Source organism: Myxine glutinosa, chromosome 2 (genome assembly GCF_964187855.1).
Source record: "Myxine glutinosa chromosome 2, kmMyxGlut1.1, whole genome shotgun sequence".
Lineage (NCBI taxonomy): Eukaryota > Metazoa > Chordata > Myxini > Myxiniformes > Myxinidae > Myxine > Myxine glutinosa.
The window spans coordinates 20,166,590-20,187,639 of NC_136262.1; the positions used below are offsets into that span (position 1 = coordinate 20,166,590).

The following is a 21,050-nucleotide window of genomic DNA, read 5'->3' on the forward strand; positions in this document are numbered from 1 at the left end:
TTGACAGATTGTGTCAGTCCCAAAGAGTCGCATAAGTCCTTTGCTGAGGTGCCATGGCTGGTGCGAAAGGTACCCACACCCAGCCAGCTGACATGATGACAGTTGAATTCGCCACAAATTAGGAAGAGAAAGTTGAGATGAGTGGATAGAAGTTGGTCCATGTTGTCAGACTGGGAGATTTAAGTGGAGTCATCACTGTTTGGTGGTCGGTACAACACAAATATGAACAAAAGGTGGGAGCGAAGGGGAAGCCGTAGCCAGAGGTAGTCCTGGGGGTGGGGTGGTGAGAGGGCATTGCAGGGAGAGTGAGGAAGAGAGTTTTTGATAAAGATAGCCACCCCACCACCAGGACGAGGCTCAGGTCTGTCATACCGGAGGAGGGAGTAACCAGGACGAGATATTAAAGAATCAGAGATATCTTGAAGGAGGAAAGTTTCTGTTAAGCAGATGATGTCTGGTTTGTCAGAACCAACCTGTATGGAGAGATCAATCAAGTTTGAGCGAAGGCGCCGGTGAAACATGGCAGGGGTGGGGGGGGGGGGGGCGGTTTAAACATTTTAAAACAAAACCACGAACAGTCTGGGAAATTCCCTGAAATGCAGAAGAAAAGAAGATTAATAAGCCAGGGGAGCAAAGAGCGAGGAAGTCGGGAGGTATATAAGCAATTTGTCCGTGCAGAAGGAGAAGCCTTATTTTATTTTTTTTGTTTGTTTATGTTAGGTGAAAGCGTATTTGAGAAAGCAGGAGAAAGGTTGAAGGAGTCTAGTGAATTATTTACAAATTGGAAAAGTGAAAAAAAAAAAACTGTTTCTTACCTCCGAGATAGCTCTGATAGCTGTTTCTTCACAAGTTAACAGAGTATATCAATACTGTTGACTTTACTAAGTTAGTCTGTATATGGAAGGCCGAGAGAGAGGGGTTACAACTGTACCCTCAATTCTAGATTTGCACCTCATGCACCTGGTGCAAGGGCCTTAGCAAAATTATTGAGAGGTACACTCTAGTATGGCCCCGGCAGCACCCTGATACTGATCACTACTCGTGGCTTTATTGCTCTCAAAGCCAACTAACCATGAGCCACCTATACAGATTATATGTCAATCGAGGGCTGGTAAATCTGGTTCAAAACTTGCATATAATCCCATCTCGGATTTATGACCACCACATGGTTCTCGCAGTTTGCTCTCGACCCCTTTCTTCTTGTGGAAGTGCACACTGGACTTTGAACTCTGAGCTTTTGCAAGATGCACATTTTAAAGAAGCTATTGCTCTCATATGGAATAAACTTTATATGCAGAAACATTCTTATTCAAGTATTCGGCAATGGTGGGACTGTACTCGGTTTCCAGATTCGCAGGTTTTGTTGAGAGTTTTGCTTATACACCGCTCGTATACAGCTAGGTTGATATCCGGTTTAAAAGCTGAGGTGCTTAGCTGTCAACAGGATATTGGGACACCTCTTTGGAACGAACAGTATCGGTAACTTAGAGAGAAGCGGACCTTGCTGGCTGAGATGGTCAGAGAGCATGCATTTGGTGCACTCATCCACCTACAGACGAGAAGACCTCCGCTGGATACACCCAATAAGGAGTTATTTAAAAGTCAATTACAGTCTGTGCCATCCTTTCCCCTTTGAGCAGGGTATCTGCCAACGGTATCCGCTCTCCGGCTTATTTTAGTCCACTCTTGCTGCCGATCCCTTATTGGCTCTTCTTCACGCTTCCCTTTCAGGCTTGTCCACATCACCCGGGAACTCAAAGATTGTTATTTCATCTTATGCCGATGATCTCTTTGTGGTTGTGCAAAACCAGAAAGTTGTTGTTGAGTTATCTCAGTGTCTTGCCAAAATTTGAGCTTGCCTCAGCTGCAAGAGTTAATTAGACTAAAAGTGTGGCTCTTTGGGTATGGTACTTCAGATTCAGAAAAAAATGGGACAGGCTTTTAGATAATGTCAACCACAAAGTGGCAAGGTGGCAAGGTGGAACGGAATTCTCCATTTGTTGTCTTTGAGGGCATGCATCACAATAATAAACATCCTGGTGTTTCCAACTTTATCGCACTCCAGACTCCTTGGTCTCTGGTCGTTCTGAATAACTTCTTTTTTTTTCTGGGGAGTCCACCATTGGCTTAAATCAAATCTGTTGTGCAGGCCCAGACATGGTGGTGGCCAAAGCTTGGTACACATCCCGAGCCAAATTATGGCCTTTCAACTGATGGCTATAAAGCGCCCATTATACACTGAAGTGCTGCCCTGGCATCCCCTCACTAATGTCTTGCTTAGGCAAGCAGGTAAAATGGGCTATGACCGAGAGCTCCTCCTTGTTGATTTGACGCAGGTCAGTAGTGTTGCTCGGATCCCCGAGTTTCATCGGAGGCTTCCGATTGCTTGGCGAGCCCCGAGGTTTCCAGGGTTTTTATGATGCCAAGAAGTTTGTGCATGAACCTCTCATCCATAATCATTTATTTTCTGGAAACTATATCTGCAGTTGTTTTATGTGATACTCGTAGGGTTACCAGGCTTTGCAGGGGGGCAACTTTTCTAATCCCGTTGGCATTTGTTCGAATCCTGTTGGAATTTTGAAGAAATCAAATGTTGTTTTTCTATTTTTGTGGGGACCTAAAAAACTTCCCTTCATCCACTAAGGAATGTGGTCGAGGATCATTTAATACTTCCTTTGACATAGCTGCAGAGGTTGAGACACTAAAAAAAAAAAAAAAAAAAACTTTTTTTACATTTTTTTGCCTAAAACACTCCCTGGCACTCACTAATGCACCTCTGAAAGTTCGACAAAAAGATTATTGTGGCCATCTCTGAGAAAATGGTGACACACAGACAAACTGACAAACATCTCTTATAGGAGAAATTGTAGGAATGTTGAAGTAAACAGAGTGTGAGATCTAATGAAGCCTTCCTTGCGTCGATGGTTGCCAGCTGCTTCGATCTCCTAAGGAGTTGTTGTTCATTATATTGATTGGACTAAAAGGGACATTGGACTTCCTCTCTCTGCCTCTCACTCTATCCCACCCAATCACTCTCTCTCTCCCTCTCTCTCTCTCTCTTACACTCTCACTATCTCGCTCTTTCTCTCCTTTATAATTTCGGGGGGAAAAAAAATCTGGACAAGTATTTTGATCACTCCAGTGTTTGTTTGTGTTTGTTTGTGTGTTTGTCTGTCCGCTCACTTATACTTGCTTACAGGTCACCATTTTAAACCGATCTTCACGAAAATTCACCAAATGGTAGAGTTGGTGGTCCGACAGAATCCTATTTATTTTTGAGGTCACCATAGGCCAAAAGGTCAACATAGGCCAAAGGTCAACAATATTTGCAAATTTCTAAAATCCTCAATTTTCATCTGATTGTCTTGAAATTTGAATAGGATTTACATATCAAATTACTGAATTCAAGCACCAATTATGTTTGAGGTCAACATAGGCCAAAAGGTCAACATAGGCCAAATTTTTACCCTTTGTCACCTCACTCTTCCATGAACTTTTGTAGAAAACTAAACGGAAACAAAAAATCAGTTCCCCAATAATGGGTTCATGCCAAAATATTTCAAGACTTCCTGAACCCCAAAACACTTTGCTCTGGCCGCAGTGTCTGAGCACCTTGTTTGGAAGTGGAGCAATATAAAACATCATTGATTAATTATAAGACATGCATGTCAAAATGTGTTTTTAGGGTCAGTCACAAAATGTACTGAGAGAATAGTTAACATGTTAACAATGGACTAAATTAATGATTTGAAACCTATGATAAGGTCATATTTACTCATATAATTTCCCTCCTTTGGAGTTTTTAAAAATAAGCAATTTCTTCCCCCCCCCCCCCCCCCCATCTCTTTCCCCTTCTTTTGGCCTGGATTTGCAAAGTTTTCTTTTTTATAACCTGTTACCTTTCATTTTGTATAGATATCCTAGTAAATCTGCAATAATGTCACAAAGTTGACATTCTTTACTGGACCTCTATGAGTCATATAAGTGTTTACATGGCCTCGACATGAAAATTTTATTTTATTTTAAAATTACAGTTTATATATAACGAGTAAAAACATTACGGTGCACTCCTTGTAAGTATTTTGCCCTCCATTCACCTTCTTCCTCCCTCTTCAATCATATCCTTGGTTTTCTTTTTGTGTCTGGTTGACCACACCAGGACACATTCCCTCAAATCTCTTTCCATGTTGTAAATATTATATTCTTACGTTGAATAGGTTATTCTTTAAATGGACACTCTGCAGGGCTAGATATAAATATAGTTATTGTGAGTTGTTTTTTCCCAAAAGCTCCACATATGTAAACAAATAAGAAGCTATTTTTTGTCGATTCGTGCTTCACACAGCGGAGTAGTTTTTAAGGAAGTTGTGACATTATTGGTCTCGAGGAAATTGATTTGCTTCCTGTTTTTGGCCACGTATCCAGCATCGATTTCTATTTTCGGCTTATCATCCATATTGGCAATGCTTTATTTAGTTATTTAAATTTATAGAGCTATAATCGAAAATACAACCTAAGTGTGCATTTTCAACCACAATATGAATGTGTTCGGATTTGGCGATTCAGCGAGAAGCATATTCACCAATGAAAGGAATTTTTTAATCAAAAAGGGAAAGATTACAGGGATATTGAAGCGCGGTGCTACGCGCGCGACTTGCTACCAAGGAGGAAGCGGACAACGCGGTTAAAACAAAAGTGTCTTTATTGACAAGAGGTCACTGTAGCACTGGCGCGCTCCGGGCTGCGCGCCCGGTGTATATCCTGAGGCCACGCCTACCCCTCGGGCGTGGCCGCTGCCCACTTGGTGCGCGGAATGATGTCACCACGCCAGTGGGCTTTCGTGTCCGCCACACGCGACCCCCCAGAATTCCTGCGCACCTGGAGGGCCAGTTTGCGAGGCAAACCGATGACCCGGCCGAAGCGCCCTCTGGCGACCGGTGGCGTTCGGGGTGCACGGATGCCAGCTGGGATGCCCCCGGCTGTACCCGGGATGGGTGCCGGACCGGGGGGCGGCGTGCAGGCGATGCCGGGGGTCCGCCCGCCGATGGGGCGGCCCCGACACGGGGGCCGAGCCACCGGCGGTGGGTGGTCCACGTCGAGGTGGGCCGGCTTGAGTCGATCCACCGAGACGCGGTCGGGAGTACCGCCGATGTCCAAGGTGAAGTATTTCACCCCGGTCTCCAGCACGCGGAAAGGCCCGTCGTACGGGGGCCGCAGTGGTGTCCGGTGGGCGTCGTGCCGGACGAAGACATACTCCGCGGTGCGAAGCTCCGGGGCGACGTGCGTGGGTGGGTGCCCATGGTGCGCCGTCGGCACCGGGGCGAACCTCCGGGCGGTCTCCTGCAGCGCGGAGCGCTCCTGCGCCGCGGACCAAGGTGCCGTGGGGTCGGGGAGGAACTCGCCGGGCACCCGCAGCGGTTGTCCAAAGACCAACTCTGCCGCGGATGCGCGCAGGTCCTCCTTGGGCGCCGTCCGGAGGCCCAGCAGGACCCAGGGGAGCCTGTCGACCCAGCCGCCGTCGCGGAGGGTGGCCCGGAGCGCGGCCTTCAACGAGCGGTGGAACCGCTCGCACAGGCCATTGGCCTGGGGGTGGTAGGCCGTGGTTCGGTGCAGCTGGACCCTGAGCCCCCGCGCAATCGCGGCCCAGAGCTCCGAGGTGAACTGGGGGCCGCGTTCGGACGAGATGTCCGAGGGGGCGCCGAACCGGGCGACCCAGGTGGCGATGAACGCCTGCGCGACGTCCGCCGCCGTCGTCACCGCCAAAGGCACGGCCTCCGGCCACTGGGTGGTGCGGTCCATCATGGTCAGGACGTGGGTGAAACCCCAGGAGGGGGGCAGAGGTCCCACCAGGTCCACGTGAACGTGGTCAAACCGACGTTCCGGCACCGCAAACGGGGCCAATGGGGCCTGGGTGTGTCGGTGCACCTACGCGTGCTGGCACGCGAGGCACGTCCTGGCCCAGCCGCGGACGGCCTTCCGGAGGCCATGCCAGACAAACTTGTCGGCAATCAACCTCTGGGAGGCCCTCGTGCCCGGGGTGGGACAGGCCGTGTATGGAGTCGAAAATCCGGCGCTGCCAGCCCGCGGGCACGATGGGGTGAGGCCGCCCGAGGGAGACGTCGCACCAGAGGGCCGTGCCCGCGCCGTTAAACGGCACCTCAGTGACAACGGCCTGGTCCGCCGCCATCCGGGCATAGTCGATGCCGAGGTGGACTGCGTGGGCAACGGACCGGGAAAGGCAATCCGCCACCGGGTTGTCCTTCCCCGTGACGTGCCGGATGTCCATCGTGTATTCGGACATGGCCGAGAGGTGACGCTGCTGCCGGGCCGACCACGGCTCGGCGACCTTGCCCATCGCGAACACCAGTGGCTTGTGGTCGACGAAGGCCGTGAACGCACGGCCCTCGAGCAGATGGCGGAAGTGCCTGACCGCCAGGTGGAGCCCGAGCAACTCGCGGTCGAAGGTACTGTACCGGCGTTCGGGCGGGCGAAGCTGCCGGCTGAAGAACGCCAGCGGTTGCCAAGCTCCACGCACCCATTGTTCGTGCACCGCGCCCACCGCGTAGTCCGAAGCGTCGGTGGTGAGGGCGATCGGTGCATTGGGCACCGGGTGCGCGAGCATGGTGGCGTTAGCCAAGGCGAGCTTCGCGCCCACGAACACCGCGTCCATCTGCTCGGTCCAGGTGACGTCACCTTTGCCCGGCTTCCCTCGGAGGGCCTCGTGCAAGGGGCGCAGGAGCTGGGCGATGCGGGGCAGGAAACGGTGGAAAAAGTTTACCATGCCCAGGAACTCCTGGAGCCCCCTGATCGTGCAGGGGCGCGGAAACCCCTTCACCGCCTCCACCTTGGCCAGTAGGGGGACAGCCCCGTGCCAGGTGACGCGGTGCCCCACAAAGTCGATTTCGGTGACACCGAACCGGCACTTGGCGGGGTTCGCGATCAGGCCGTGCTGGCCCAGACGTTCGAAGAGCATGCGGAGATGGTGTAGGTGCTCTTCGCGGGACGCGCTTGCGACGAGGATGTCATCCAGATAGACGTAGACGAAATCCAAGTCGCGCAAGACGCTGTCCATGAGGCGCTGGAACGCCTGAGCCGCATTCTTCAAACCGAAGGGCATCCGAAGAAATTCGAAAAGACCGAACGGCGTGATGACAGCCGTCTTCGGGATGTCCTCCGGCCTGACGGGGACCTGGTGATAACCGCGTATGAGGTCCACCTTCGAGAAGAAGGACATATTCGCCAAGCGGGCGGAAAAGTCCTGAATATGGGGGACGGGGTAGCGGTCGGGGGTGGTGGCGTCGTTGAGACGGCGGTAGTCCCCGCACGGTCGCCATCCCCCGCCGGGCTTGGGCACGATGTGGAGCGGCGACGCCCAAGCGCTCTCGGAGCGCCGCACGATGCCGAGCCGCTCCAGCGTAGCAAACTCCGCTTTAGCTACCGCGAGCTTCGTCGGCTCGAGGCAGCATGCCCGGGCGTAGACCGGTGGCCCGGCGGTGGGGATGTGATGTTCCACCCCGTGCTTGACGGTCCCCGCCGAGAAGGTGGGCCTCGTGAGGGCCGGGAAACGGGCGAGGAGGCGGGTGAATTCGTCCGTTGCCGGAAGCGTGCAGATGAACCTGGCCGGAACCGAACCGCTCAGCAAGCCGCTCGGCGAGCCGCTCGATGAGCCGCTCCGTGAGCTGCTCAATGAGGCGGGCAGCGCGCAAGCGAGCGAGCTGAACGTCTCAGCCTGGACAAGCCTTCTGTGCTTGACGTCGACCAACAGGCCATTGGCACAGAGGAAGTCCACGCAGAGCAGTGCCATAGGCACGTCGGCAGTGACGAACGACCATCGGAAAACCTGCCCTCCGAACCGCAGAGAAAGGCAGCGTTTTCCGTACGTGCGAATGGGCGTACCTTTGGCGGCAAGCAGCGCGGGGCCCCAGCCCGCGGACTGCTTGTCGGACGTACCGGCGGGAACGACACTCACCTGCACTCCCGTGTCGCACAGGTAACGGCGCCCGGATAAGGTGTCCGTTATGTACAGGAGGCTGTTTAATCGGCCGGCGCTCAGTGCCACTACCGAGGGCCGGCCCGGGCATTTCACGACCTGCCGAATGAGCACGGCGGGCGACATTGCCGGGCCTCGTGGCCGAACCTAGCGTGGAAATGGCACCAGGTTTGCGGCGAAGCCGGAGGCCGCGGTTTCCGCGGTGGTGGTGGGCGGGGCGATCGGCCCGTGCGTCCACCGTGAGGCCAAACGTGGCGAGGAGGAGACGCTTAATCGCCTCATACCTGTCGTCGGCCGGTGGGTTCCTCAGGACCGACACGACGCAGGCGGCCGCGCTGGCCCCGAGGGAGGCGACCACGTGGCAGTCGCGTGTCTCGTCCGCCGTGATGCGTCGAAGCCTGAACTGGGCTTCGGCCTGCAGGAACCAGATCTCCGCCTGAGCTTCCCAGAACTCGGGGAGCTTTATCGCTACCGCGTTGGTTGCCATGGCTGTGGCGGGTTCGGGTGGTCAGTGACGGCTGACCAGAACGTCGGAGGTCACCAATGAAGCGCGGTGCTATGCGCGCGACTTGCTACCAAGGAGGAAGCGGACAACGCGGTTAAACAAAAGTGTCTATTATTGACAAGAGGTCACTGTAGCACTGGCGCGCTCCGGGCTGCGCGCCCGGTGTATATCCTGAGGCCACGCCTACCCCTCGGGCGTGGCCGCCGCCCACTTGGTGCGCGGAATGATGTCACCACGCCAGTGGGCTTTCGTGTCCGCCACAATATCTTGTTTAAATGTGTAAGTTTCTGAAGAGTTCTGACAGTGCTTGTTCTACAGAGAGCTAACAGAGACCGAGCTGACAACCCAGTGCCCATCATATGACGGTTGTCTATCAACATGGACTCCATGGACAGAAAGACGTTTCCTCGAACATGATATACACCGGTTGTGGATAGTGGTGGAAAAAGCAAGGATCGTGGGACTCACAAATCCAAGAAATGCAGGTTGAATTGACAACTGGTGGACATGGCGGCATGTACGTTCACCTCACTTTATTTTGCGATCTGATCAAAGATGGCCGACTAGTAGACTGGCGGCAATTTCAATTGTAAAAAATCCGATATTGACCACGTCGTTAACCATTTCTCAGACATGCATTTACTGATCTTGTTCAAACGTGGCACACAGAAAATGAACGATGGGTTACATATGCACGTCCTTTTATTTCGAGATCAGATCCAAGATGGCCGACTGACGGCCATTTTGTTACTTAAACGTGTCCCCAACCCACTTCTCTGACATGCATGGACTGATTTCCTTCAAATTTGGCACAAATACAATACATGAGGGTATATATATGCACACCGTTTTATTTCGAGATCAGATCCAAGACGGCCGACTGACGGCCTTTAACTCAGTACAGCAAAAGTACTAAAACCACGGTGGCGATGACATTTTATGTCTTTTTTTTTTCTTGTTACAACTGAAATGACCGCCAGTCTGCCATCTTTGATTGCATCGAAAAATATAATTATGTGCATATGTATGTCATCATGTGTTGTTTTTGTGCCAAGTTTGAACAAAATCGGTCCATACATGTCCGGGGTATGCCTGTGGACGGACCGACACATGCACAGACAGATGCGATCCAATCCACAAGCCCCCATTTCGGACTAAGTCAGACTTCCGGGGCTCATAAATGAGCCATCATGCATACAGTCTTTTACTTCTCTCCAGGAACTCTGTTCATTCACCATCAGTTTTTTAATCTTTCTGTGACCTTTTGTACCCTTCAGTACGAAGTCTGGGCCCGTGTGGAAATGTATCCTTAAACCCTTCAATGTTTAAATCAGTCCAAGTTATATTTCCCACAGCCTAAGAAATACATCTCTTAATATCATTCCTGCAGTTCTCATGATGCTGTAATTTATTCCAATGTCTGACGAAATGTGTGCTTGTTTTTTTGTGCACACACTGTCCAAGCGACGTGGCATTTGAGGGACAGAGCCCCCCTCGTCCCCCCGCCCAACGCATTAGGAGAGCCGTATCGATCACGCTCTGTAATTTACTGCTGGCTCCTGCAGTTGCCCAGAGCAGCAATCGATCATCTGGTGTTACATTCAGACAGGATACTGTCACTGCTTACAATCACCAAACGCGGGCAACTACTTGTCTGCTTCACTCCACATCAAGGTGGTAGTTGGGCACCAGAACTATAACATGTCAAATGTGGCTGAAAATATTGTGCAATTATCCATGCTTCTTCTGTGTCATCATCATGTTCTCTTGTCGTTGAGGCAGGCGTCGTGATGGTCTTGTGTTTGTTGGCTTTGTAAGCCCTGCTTTGGATTGATAAGATGTGCGTTATTAGCAGGTCGGACATTGTTTAAAGGTCATTTGAGTCGTGATTGTTGCAGAAGGCAGTGATATTTTCCTGCAGAGGTCAAGCACTAGGCCACTGGGGGCTGCTGACAACGCCAGTTTAGATGCTCAAGGATTAGAGAGAAATGCACTTCCATTTTGGCACATATGAAAACCGCTGCCTTTGAAGACAAAAGGTTTACATGCTGCTATCAAAAGCCTGGTTTAACTTAACGTTTTGCTGTAGTACTCTGTCATGTAGACCCCTTCTGCAAGAAACGCATCCTGCCGTACCGCAACACCCCCCTCACTCCTGCCACCAATCACAATGACAACATGGTGGTTCTTTTGTTGGAGTAACACATATATATATATATATATATATAAATGCTAAAAAGGGCACGCAAGGCATCTGCTGCCATTTTTAGGAGGCAAGTGACAGAAGCATGCCGAGTTTATTGTTCGACTTGACTGTTCCCGTAACAAGGTGTGGGCAGACTACCCGGCGAGCAGGGAATGTTGGGCCAGAAGAGCTCTGTAAATGAAGGCGGGGTGGACCTGAAGGGAAGCAGGATAATGTCACAAGCCTGAGACAACAAACAACCATTTGAAATGGCACGCCAGAGTGAACTAATGAAATCCAGCTCCAGCGAACTGAGGGTTTTTTTCTTTTTTCCTGTGGCTGCTTTGATCTTTTGAGATGTGGACAAAAGCAATTTCTCTCCGCGCTTCGGCAAAGAATCTTATAAAAATGGAGCTCGCTGCTTTTCACATACTTGTCACATTGGAATTATGAAAAATTGCTTTGTCCTTGTTTTTTTTGGTTTTTTCTTTATCCGCTATTCATGTTACGACTAAGTTGATAGTGCGGCTTTATGAACTGCAGCCATGCTGATAAACCTCGGTGGTGTGTGCATTCATCCCATGTGACCATTGTTGGGGGCATATGTCTTTGTTGAGGAAATGGATTACGGTTTTCTGTAATGATAGGATCTAGGACAGGAAGAAAAAGTTGGTCTGATGCATTTTAGCACGCGTCGCATTAGTGCAGACATGCTTCCTGCCTGTGTTATCCTATTAATATCATAATAAGAGATGCATTCTGGCTTCCTTTTATGCACTCAAGTTAATTTTTAAGACAAAAAGCATTGCAATTTAAAAAAAAAAAAACTTTTTTTATTGAACTCCAGCAATGTCCCTGTGCTTGCTAAACTCACCCTGTCCAAGTCCAATCAGAGTTGATAAAGCGATACAATGATTTAATGTGGTTTTGATATAGCGCGGGCAAATGGCCTCCCCCTGCGTCAAAGTACCTTGTACATCCTTGTAGCACGAGTAGGTGCTGCATCATGGAGCATACCTGCTGCAGCTTCTAAACACGTTATAACGAATGATTGCGGGATTGCTGCGATGTATACATGAGTTGCTGTAAATGGAATCTTTAATGTCCCCTTGGAAATGATGGCAAAGTCTGCGACATGGTGCCTCTGAAGTTCCAGGCTGACTTTATTGCAGCGAGAACTGAACCCATCAGTTCGTAATTATATGCTAGATTCCTCGAGGTTAAAGGATCTAGCTGTTATCAGCACAGTGGATTTACTTTACATGGCGAGTGGATACAAGGTGGACCTTGCGAAACAAAAAGTGCAAGAGTTGTATTATTATGGTAAACAAGCCAAAGCATGTTGCTTTACTGTTGTGACCATAACACACAAAAAAGGAAACATCTGCACACATGTAAATAAAATACAACTTCTCTTGACCATACACGTTAGTTTGATGTGAATAAGGTGTCAAATTTGTCCAGGAAGAAGGCATTGCACTGTCATTGTTAATTTGTGACCGCAGGCGGGTCGGCAGACAGTACTGGGTTAAAGATAACCGAATCCATAGGGCAGTCAGTGTTGGCACCAAAGTGGAATTTTCTTCAAGAATCATGAATCAAAAAATGGGAACGATGCTTACAAGGAAAGGAAACCTGGATACAGGAGAAGGCCATTTGGCCCATTATGCCTGTGCTTTATCCACACTTAAAATTTGTTAATCCATCAGTTTATTCATCGTAGACTATATATATAGTAAGCCAATCTTTAACATTTTCTTAATACATCGTTGTGAATCGACCTTTTATATGTACAAACTTTTCTTGTATGGAAAATAACGACCAAAACTTCTTGCTGTTTTTGCTACGTCCGAGAGAATCGTAGTTTGAGCTTCGCTCAGTGAAAGCTTCAGTAAAGGTAGTGTTCACATTCGTGGCGAAACTCAGGGAATTCCATTTGCATGATAAATTGAAATCTTGTCACCGAGTCAATAAACACAGAGTTTGGATACAGATTATTCTGATCTGGTTTAGATATGAGGTTGTCAGTAAGTAATTGAGCTTGATATTTGTTGTTGTTGTTGAATGCTATCTTTAAGATAGTTTACCTTGGCTCTCTGCCCCCAGGCTTGTTGGTGGTAAATGTAACCTGGAGAAACAAGACGTACGTAGGGACGCTCCTCGACTGCTCCAAGCACGAGTGGGCACCGCCAAGGTATTCAGAACCAAACCATGTGCTCATGAGGAGCTCTTTGGCTGAGAATTCGATTTTGCCGATCTGCTGTATAAGTGCTTGAAAGTGGCTCAGGATTTATTGTGAGAGGAGATGTGTGAAAACTTTACTTTGCTGCTCAAGATTAAATTTGTGCAAACATTTACAAAAACAATTCTCACTGTGCTCTTTATCCTGGCTTGAGGATAATCAAAATATGTTTTTTCACCAGATTCTGCGAATCACCCACGAGTGATGTGGAAATGCGGGGAGGACGTGGGCGGGGGAAGAAAGCTCGTGCTGCATCAAGTGCATCTCAAACGGATCCTGGTGGTCTCATGGATGGTCGGGGCCCTCCGGGAAAAGGACGTGGGACGAGCGGGGCTGGTAGCAATAAAGGTCGAAGAGGGAGCCTCTCGGCTAATGGCCACTGGGGCGCACTTCACAGTGCTGCATCTTCGGACGACATGAAAGCCAGCCCCAATGGCAAACGCAAAGGAAGGCCAGCCACTGAGATGTCTTCACTGCATCAGGCCCCTGAAGACAGTCGGGCATACAAAAGGTTGCGGCCTAGCCCAAGGACAATAAGTGGTCAGGCCTCAAGCATGACAAGGTCGGACATGATCCTGGCGCGACAGGATGCTGGGTCACCTGAAGGATACAGGACTCCAAACACAGTGGCCTCGCCAATATTCATAGACTGCCCCCACCCTAACTGCAGCAAGAAGTACCGCCATATCAATGGGTTGAAGTACCACCAAGCCCATGCGCACCTTAAGACTGACGGGAATCGGCAAACACAGCAAGACAATGATAACAATAAAAACACAGATGAAGAATGCAACAGTCTTGGAAACTTGATAAGCAATCGACCTGGATCGATAAACGAAGCTACTTCTTCGCTAGTTGGAGAAATCCAATGTGCAGATTCTCCTTACCCTAGCGTGCCAGTTAGCCCACCGGCTGCTCCTATTTACGAGGTATGTAGCTCTCCGACAGCAGCAAAGAACAGAGTACAAAAACCTGAGATCAAAGAGGAAGCCACTAAATTGAATGGAGACACAGACTTATCCGAAGAGCCAATTGTTTCTAGTCCCAGTCATGAAATGCCACTCTTAGAAGCGGAGACTCCTGCTAAGGAGATGGATGGAGAAAAATTGAGGAAAGTTGCGAGTCTTAAGGTTTTGCCCAAAGCTAAAAATAATAGGCTCATAGCTCCTGCACCTCCTCCACCACCTCCTCAGCTTGTAGCCATGCCAGGAATGTCCTTGACTTCAAGTGCCACAGCGATATCTTCTAGCTTAGGGCTGCCTGCAACACCTGTCATTTCCACAGTGATAAAAGCTATGCCAAAAAGCCCACCGCTCAAGCCTATTCAACCAAAGCCAGCCAGTACTGCCGAAAGTGTTCAAGTATGTCCCAGTTTGGTGCCAGTAAAGGAGAAAAAGAAGAAGGATAAAAAGCGTTCTAAAGACCGAGAAAGCAAGGAAACTGTGAGCCTTAAACTGAGCTTGAAGGTAATTGGACGGACCGAAGAGAATAGCGATTCCGGAAAGGAGCTGTCAAGTCTTTTATCTAAAGACTATGTTGTAAAAAATGAGAATGTGTCAAACAGCCCTTCAGAATCACCAGAAAAGAGGATAGCGAGCATCAAAGCGGAGGCAGCTAAGGTATACAATTTCACTGACAATTCTCCGAGCCCTTCCATTGGCAGTGGATACCGTGAAGTTCCTCGAGTTACCCTTATAAATGGTCGGCCTGTACCACAGCAAAACGCTATGCACAACGGCATCGATGGTCTGGCAGCACCAAACGCTGAAAGTCCTGCCTATTCTGATATATCAGATGATGGGGAGGAATTGGAGAGGGAAAGAGAAAGGGAAAGAGTTAAAAAGGTTTTTCCAACAAAGGTGCTTAGTTTCAATGACTCTGAGCTCACCACCCTGGATACTCGAGCAATACAAAATGAGGAAGATCCTTCCCTTTACTCGGAGTACAACTCGTACTTTTTACAACCCAAGCTACAGCAAGAGTCTGGCAATTTGACTGAGAGCCTTCTACATCAAACAACTACACCAACAAAAGATCCTGATGAGAGTTTGGTAAATGGTGAAGGAAATGGACCAATAGGAGATTCTGACTCGCAATCTCTTTTGATGACGCAACAGAATGCAGCACTCTCACCACGATCACTTTACTACCAGCAGTACCCATATGGATACAACTACTACGAACAGCGCTATCGTAGTCAACCTCCGGGAAGTCCAAGTGGTGAGCAGACAGTGAGCAAACACAGTGAGCGAAAAAGTAAACACCGGAACAAGGAGCTCTCCAGGAGTGGCGATGGGAAAAAAAAGTCCATACCACTGATTGCAACAAGTACTCCACAGACACCTGTAAACCAAGAACAAGGGAAGGCCACTGTCCTGGAGACCCTCAAATCAGGGCATGCTTTGTCTAACGAGGCACAAAGTCAGCAGGAACAGGAGGAAAGTGGTAGCGTACGACAAACTCCGAGCCATTTACTTGCAAGTATTGACAAGACGAGGCAAGATGGCGGAGATCAGGTTGAACCAAAGGCTACAGCCCAGTATAAGCAGGTATGCTGTCATCTTTTACAACTGTATAAACTAATTAGAACAGTAAATCTCTTTGAGTATTTTATTCTTAAATCCATGTTGTTTAATCCAAAATGTTTAGTTTTTACAATTACTCATTAACTAATTAAAATGTAATTAAAATTGTTTAAGCAGGCCTTAGGGTGGTGTGGCATAGTTTGCACGTCATTATTCCTCATTTGTCGGTTCAAATTTCTTTCAATTTCTGTCGGTTTCTGTCGGCAAATTTCTGTTGGTTCAAATTTGGCTTTCACCTGATGATTCAAGTGAGATCTTTGATCCCTTCTCTCACTTAGGCCAGGACCGTTCGCTTCAGGTTTACATTAAAATATATAATACTAGCTGAATGCATCCGGCGTTGCCCGGGTTCTTTTTGAATGAATTTAATCTTCTGCACATAGGTCTGCCGCAGGCCCAGTATCAGTTGGTGCTCAACGATTCCTTGTTCTTTCTTCTGTCGGGCCCCGCGAGAGATAATTTTGAAAGCATGTGTTGCAATCAGTCAGATATTAATATTAAGTGCATAAGTTGTACTTCAAGAGAATTTTGAAAGAAGAAGAAGATTTATTGTGAAATGGGCCCAGCCCGGGCGAGGCGGCCTCGACCGGCCTCGCCACCTAGTCTATAACCTTCCCGGGGCCCGTCCCGACATTTTTTGTTTCAGAGGTTTCCTTCTATATTTCACCGTTCAGGAGATTAGCGTGTGCAGACAAACGAACAAACAAAAACTTTCTTTTACATATATATAGATACATAGGAATGCATCGTTTACTGTCAGAACTGAATCTCACAATGCTTTGCTGAAAAATGTGTCTTGTGCATTGTGACGTACATTATTTTTCAACAAAGTGCTATCAAGCTGAGAGGGTCATACATCTGCCAAGTTTGCAAAAACGATTCACTTTACCTTGGTGATTAATATGATTCATTGATTCAAACCCAGTAATAAAATAGAGCGGCACTCGTCGAGCACGTAGTCTCGCCTCACCCGCTCATTCTGAACAAAAATACCACCGTTAACTGAAAACGCTGCTGTTACGGCCCATATACCCGTGCCATCCATGCACCCTATTTTGTCACAAATATTGCCATTATTATCTATAGCTTTATTGATTAATTATTGATTATTAGAATATTTAACGAAGACTTTTGTGCACATTAAGGTTAAATTGCATCAATGAAGGTGAATAGGGGGAAAAAAAATTCAAACTATATTCCCCATGGCAAGTTGATCATACGTATGAAGTTTCGCATTGATCTGTTAAGCAGTTCTGGAGAAGAAAATATTTTACGTTTTTATTTTCCAACCAATATGGCTACCAGACCACGTTACCGATGACGTCATAAATGTAATTCTTCACTCACATCAAGTCATAGATCAGATATATTAATTTTCAGATTTTTTGGATAAGGATTTTGATTTAACCAATTATAGCTGGAATACCACTTCACCAATGACGTCATTGTTATCGCCCTGTATACCTCATGGGGAGTTGGTGACATATGCCAAGTTTAAAAAAAAAATCGTAGAAAAACATGTCCAATTTTTTCCCTTTAATCCAATATGGCTGCCACAGCATGTGACCTATGATGTCAGAGTTATCAATAAAATGTTCCCCATGACGAGCAGTTGCAGAGAAAAATATTTTTAAAGCAAAAATACAGGGTGTCCCATAAGTCGATAACCCCTTTTTTCTGAGCTACAGATCGTGGTTATCGACTTATGGGATCCTGTATTTTCGCTAAATATACAGTGTCCCATAAGATGTCCCATAAGACAAATATACATGCAAGATTATATAGCCCATAATCATAAAGCTTCTATTTATTATGTACCTATTGCTTACCAAGGTGTAAGCATACCCCACTAGTATCTATATTATAAAAGGAGCCGTGTCTGTCTGTTTGTTCGTCTATTTGTCTGTTTGTTGTGTTATTACTTGAGAACGCATTAACGGATTTCAATAAATCCAACTGTGGTAGATTCAGGTAACTCCCAGGAGTGTTTGTGATTTCGTGATCCCCCCAATTTTTTTTTTAATTACCTGTTTTTTACGGGTACATGGACACGTGTGTCAAAACTGCAAATTATAACACGTGATGTTGGTTATCCCTGCACAGAGAGCAGGATCTCCCAGGAATCCTTTTTTTCTTCCCCCATAGATTAGCCATCACAGCAAAGATTGGTATTTCCGTCAGCGAAGCGACGGGTCCTATATTCTAATATACACATATATATATATATATATATATATATATATATATATATATATAAATAAATAAATATATACAGTCAAAACCTGCTATAGCCACCACCTTCACAGAACGACCACCTGTTCATAGCGGCCACTTAAATTTCCCCTGCAGAGAAAATGTGTGTTAAATAAGCTGCACAGAACAATCATCTGTCTAATGCAACCAACAGCCATCCGATTTGCTTCCCTTCATAAACTCAAACATGTACACAATGGTCATGATGCCTTGCGAATCAGTAAATTCAGTCACCTGTCCAAGCATAAAATTGTTTTCACACAAAACACACCGACATATCTCTTAAAGATATCTGTGATCGACAACAGAGTCCAGACAGTGGTGTAATGGTTACGGCGCCCTCTCCACACCTGGGACGACACCAGACTGGGTGGTATAAGTATAAGACTGGGTGGCACGTCCGTTCCGCATCTGGTTGGTTGGCGGTTTGAACCCCCAACCAAGTCGTACCAAAAAAATCGTGCTGCTCCTTTGCTTGATGATCAGAATTTAAATGGGTGGACCACAGACAAAAAACGCTGGGAAGACAATGGCAAAGCACCCAGTATAACTGGTGAGAAAAACGCTGCCATTGTTGTGACATCACTGGTAGCCTGGATGTCACTTTCCTGAAACTCAGTGGCTGTGTTTTTATCGTTTAATAGTCCTGTGTTGTTTCTCGCTTGTATTTCCATGTGTGTAAGAAGTGTGAGTAGCAGCTCCAGTACGAACGAACCGTGTATCATATTTAAAAAAAGAAAAGAAGTGTTTCTGTGTATGGATCGTCCAAGTTCCATGTTTCAGTGCATTTGCGTTTTCTCGTTCATCAATTATGTACACTCACCACTATCGTGTGCTCTGATCAGGATTGTGTTTTCAATCTTCAAATTCGACTCGGTTTTCAGTTTGATAAACTCTGAAAGTCGTCCTCTGATTAACACTGGGCCATGGCGTCTTTCTTGAATCCCGGGAAGTTGTCGCGTAATCAGCTGTCTTTGGAGATAAATACGGAGGTGATCAAGATGCACATTGCACAACCAGCATAAGTACAATTTAAATAAACATAACTGAAATAACAGATATCCAAAATGAGCTGCTGAGTGATCACCGATACGCTCAACATGCAAGGCCATCACTGTGGAAAGACGCAGATCCAAAACATCGTGAAGAGGAAGAGAGGAGACTGGATGGAAGGGTTTGAGGGCAATGTTCCTCTTGAACCAAAAATAAACATTCGCAAGACAGGAAATGAAGACATCAATACATTGCTTCAAGAGTCGTTTAAGGAGACAATTGCAAGAATGTTTCCTGTTTCTGGCCTTCTGCTGCAAGGCCCTCAGAATTGCCCAGCAGCTCAAGGTTCATGACCTCAAAGCATCCAATGGCTGGCTGGAAGCCTCTCCTCATTGGAAAGTCCCATACAGCCACATTGCTTCGATAACTTGAGGACATCCATGTAAATTACCACGCTAACAAGAAAGCATGGATGACGAGTAATGTCTTCATACTGTGCATGAAGAAACTTGACTGGAAAATGGGATGCCAGTGCAGGAGGATCTTGATGTTGCTGGACAATGCCTCATGCCATTCTCACCTCGAACTGAAGAATATGAAGCTTCTGTTTCTTCCCACCAACACCACTTCAAAAACACAGCAAATGGATCAAGGGATCATTCTGTTATTGAGACTGAAGTTCAGGAAGAGACAGCTGAGAGGCATCATACTAAAATACGCCATTTGGTGTCTGTCTGATGAATTTTTGACCCCAATACATTCCGTCGTTACTTATCCAATCTCAACCAAACTTGACAGGATGACGAAGGGTTACATAATGAAGGTTGTAGCGCATTCATTTGCCCCCCTCCCCAAGGGGGTTTTCTCCCCCCGAGCAGGTTTTCCCTGCCATTGCCATCAATGGGGTTGCATGTTGAGGTGTATATCAATGTTAAATTAGCTTTATCGTGGCGTTTTTCCAAAGAAGAAGATTTATCATGGCGTTTTTCCAAAGACGCTTTTCATAACAAAATTAATGATAATCGCATGTTGTTAATGTTATTACAAAACAATATTAATACTAATAATGTCCCACTTCTCCAAGGCGTTTTTCCTGCAGTAATAACACCTATAAATAGCTTATAGTTATAATGGCATTTCTGTGGGAGCAATAGGAAGTAAAAATATTATAAACCACAAACACCTATGCTTAGCTTTTTAAACAGTCGCTAATGATCTTTATAACACTAAATGAAGAAATTTGGAGGAATCCCGACATCCGTGAAGTAAGATTTACTTACAGAACTGAGCGAAGATCTACTGTACTCTATATACCCCACAAATGTTGTGTTAATAACATGGCCCTTTCTGCCGCTACCGTGGCATTTTTCGAGCGAACTTTTGAAACTCGCTCCTGCTGTTTAATACAAAACTGAAAAGGAGGAAGCCCTGATTGTGCTCATTTACCAAGCACCTAGCTAGCGCTTGCCAAGCTAGCCGTTCCTTAAGGTTTTTTTGAATGGAGTGCTTGCTCGAATGCTTAAACCACTTGGCGATCTCTCTACAATAAACTTGGTAAATGAACACACACCAAATGTTCTTGAGACCAGACCATAGATCGACTGTAATCTATATACCCCCAAAGAGGAATGTCACTTCCTACTGCTCCCGTAGTGTGCCGGTGTACTAGTCTTGAAAAAACTTGAAACTGATAGAGACTTGACTGGACCAGAGCTGATGAGGCAAAAAAAATGTTCTGCAACCCATATACTGGATCCATCTGTCATGGAGGGATGGATGTGAATGAGGAGATCATCCAGAGTGTTTCAAGAGGTGTGGAGTTGGAGCCTCAGATGCCAATAGCATGGAGGCAAACGAAGATGAGGATGAGGAACTGGACTCTGCCTGCAAAGACGCTATCCAGATTCTCTTCAGGAGCTTGTGACTGTAGATGCAGGAATCGCAACAACATCTGACAATCGGCTGGCAGTTATCATCGAGGATCTGCAGTGCAGGCTGGTTGACAATGACGAGGATTAAAAAAAAAAATGATTGAAGAGGAAGGGGAGGAGGAGGAGGAGGATGTCACTTTACCTGCAGAGAACAATATCGAGAGCATCCACAAGTTTGATGTAAAACCTTGTCGACATGAAGGCTTTTGCAGTGAGCAAGGGTTGTAATGCTTTGCTGGAGAGTGACATGGGGATGGAGGAAAAAGTTGAGGCCAAATTCTTTAAACTGCACCAAACGTGTAAACAGGCGACACTCCTGGACTACATCAATAAAGTATAACGTTTCCTGACTGCCAAAATGACACA

General features: G+C 47.1%; 1 protein-coding gene across 4 annotated transcripts in view; it reads left to right on the forward strand.

Annotated features, from left to right (window-relative positions):
* Positions 1-21,050, forward strand: part of LOC137418562 (zinc finger protein 608) — a 234,097-nt gene that overhangs the window by 198,707 nt on the left and 14,340 nt on the right. For all 4 annotated transcript variants that reach the window (XM_078773012.1, XM_078773011.1, XM_078773013.1 and 1 more), the window contains exons 3-4: positions 12,787-12,874; positions 13,104-15,471. In XM_078773012.1, coding sequence (XP_078629138.1) covers positions 12,787-12,874; positions 13,104-15,471 — 2,456 coding nt within the window. The remainder of the gene's footprint in view (positions 1-12,786; positions 12,875-13,103; positions 15,472-21,050) is intronic.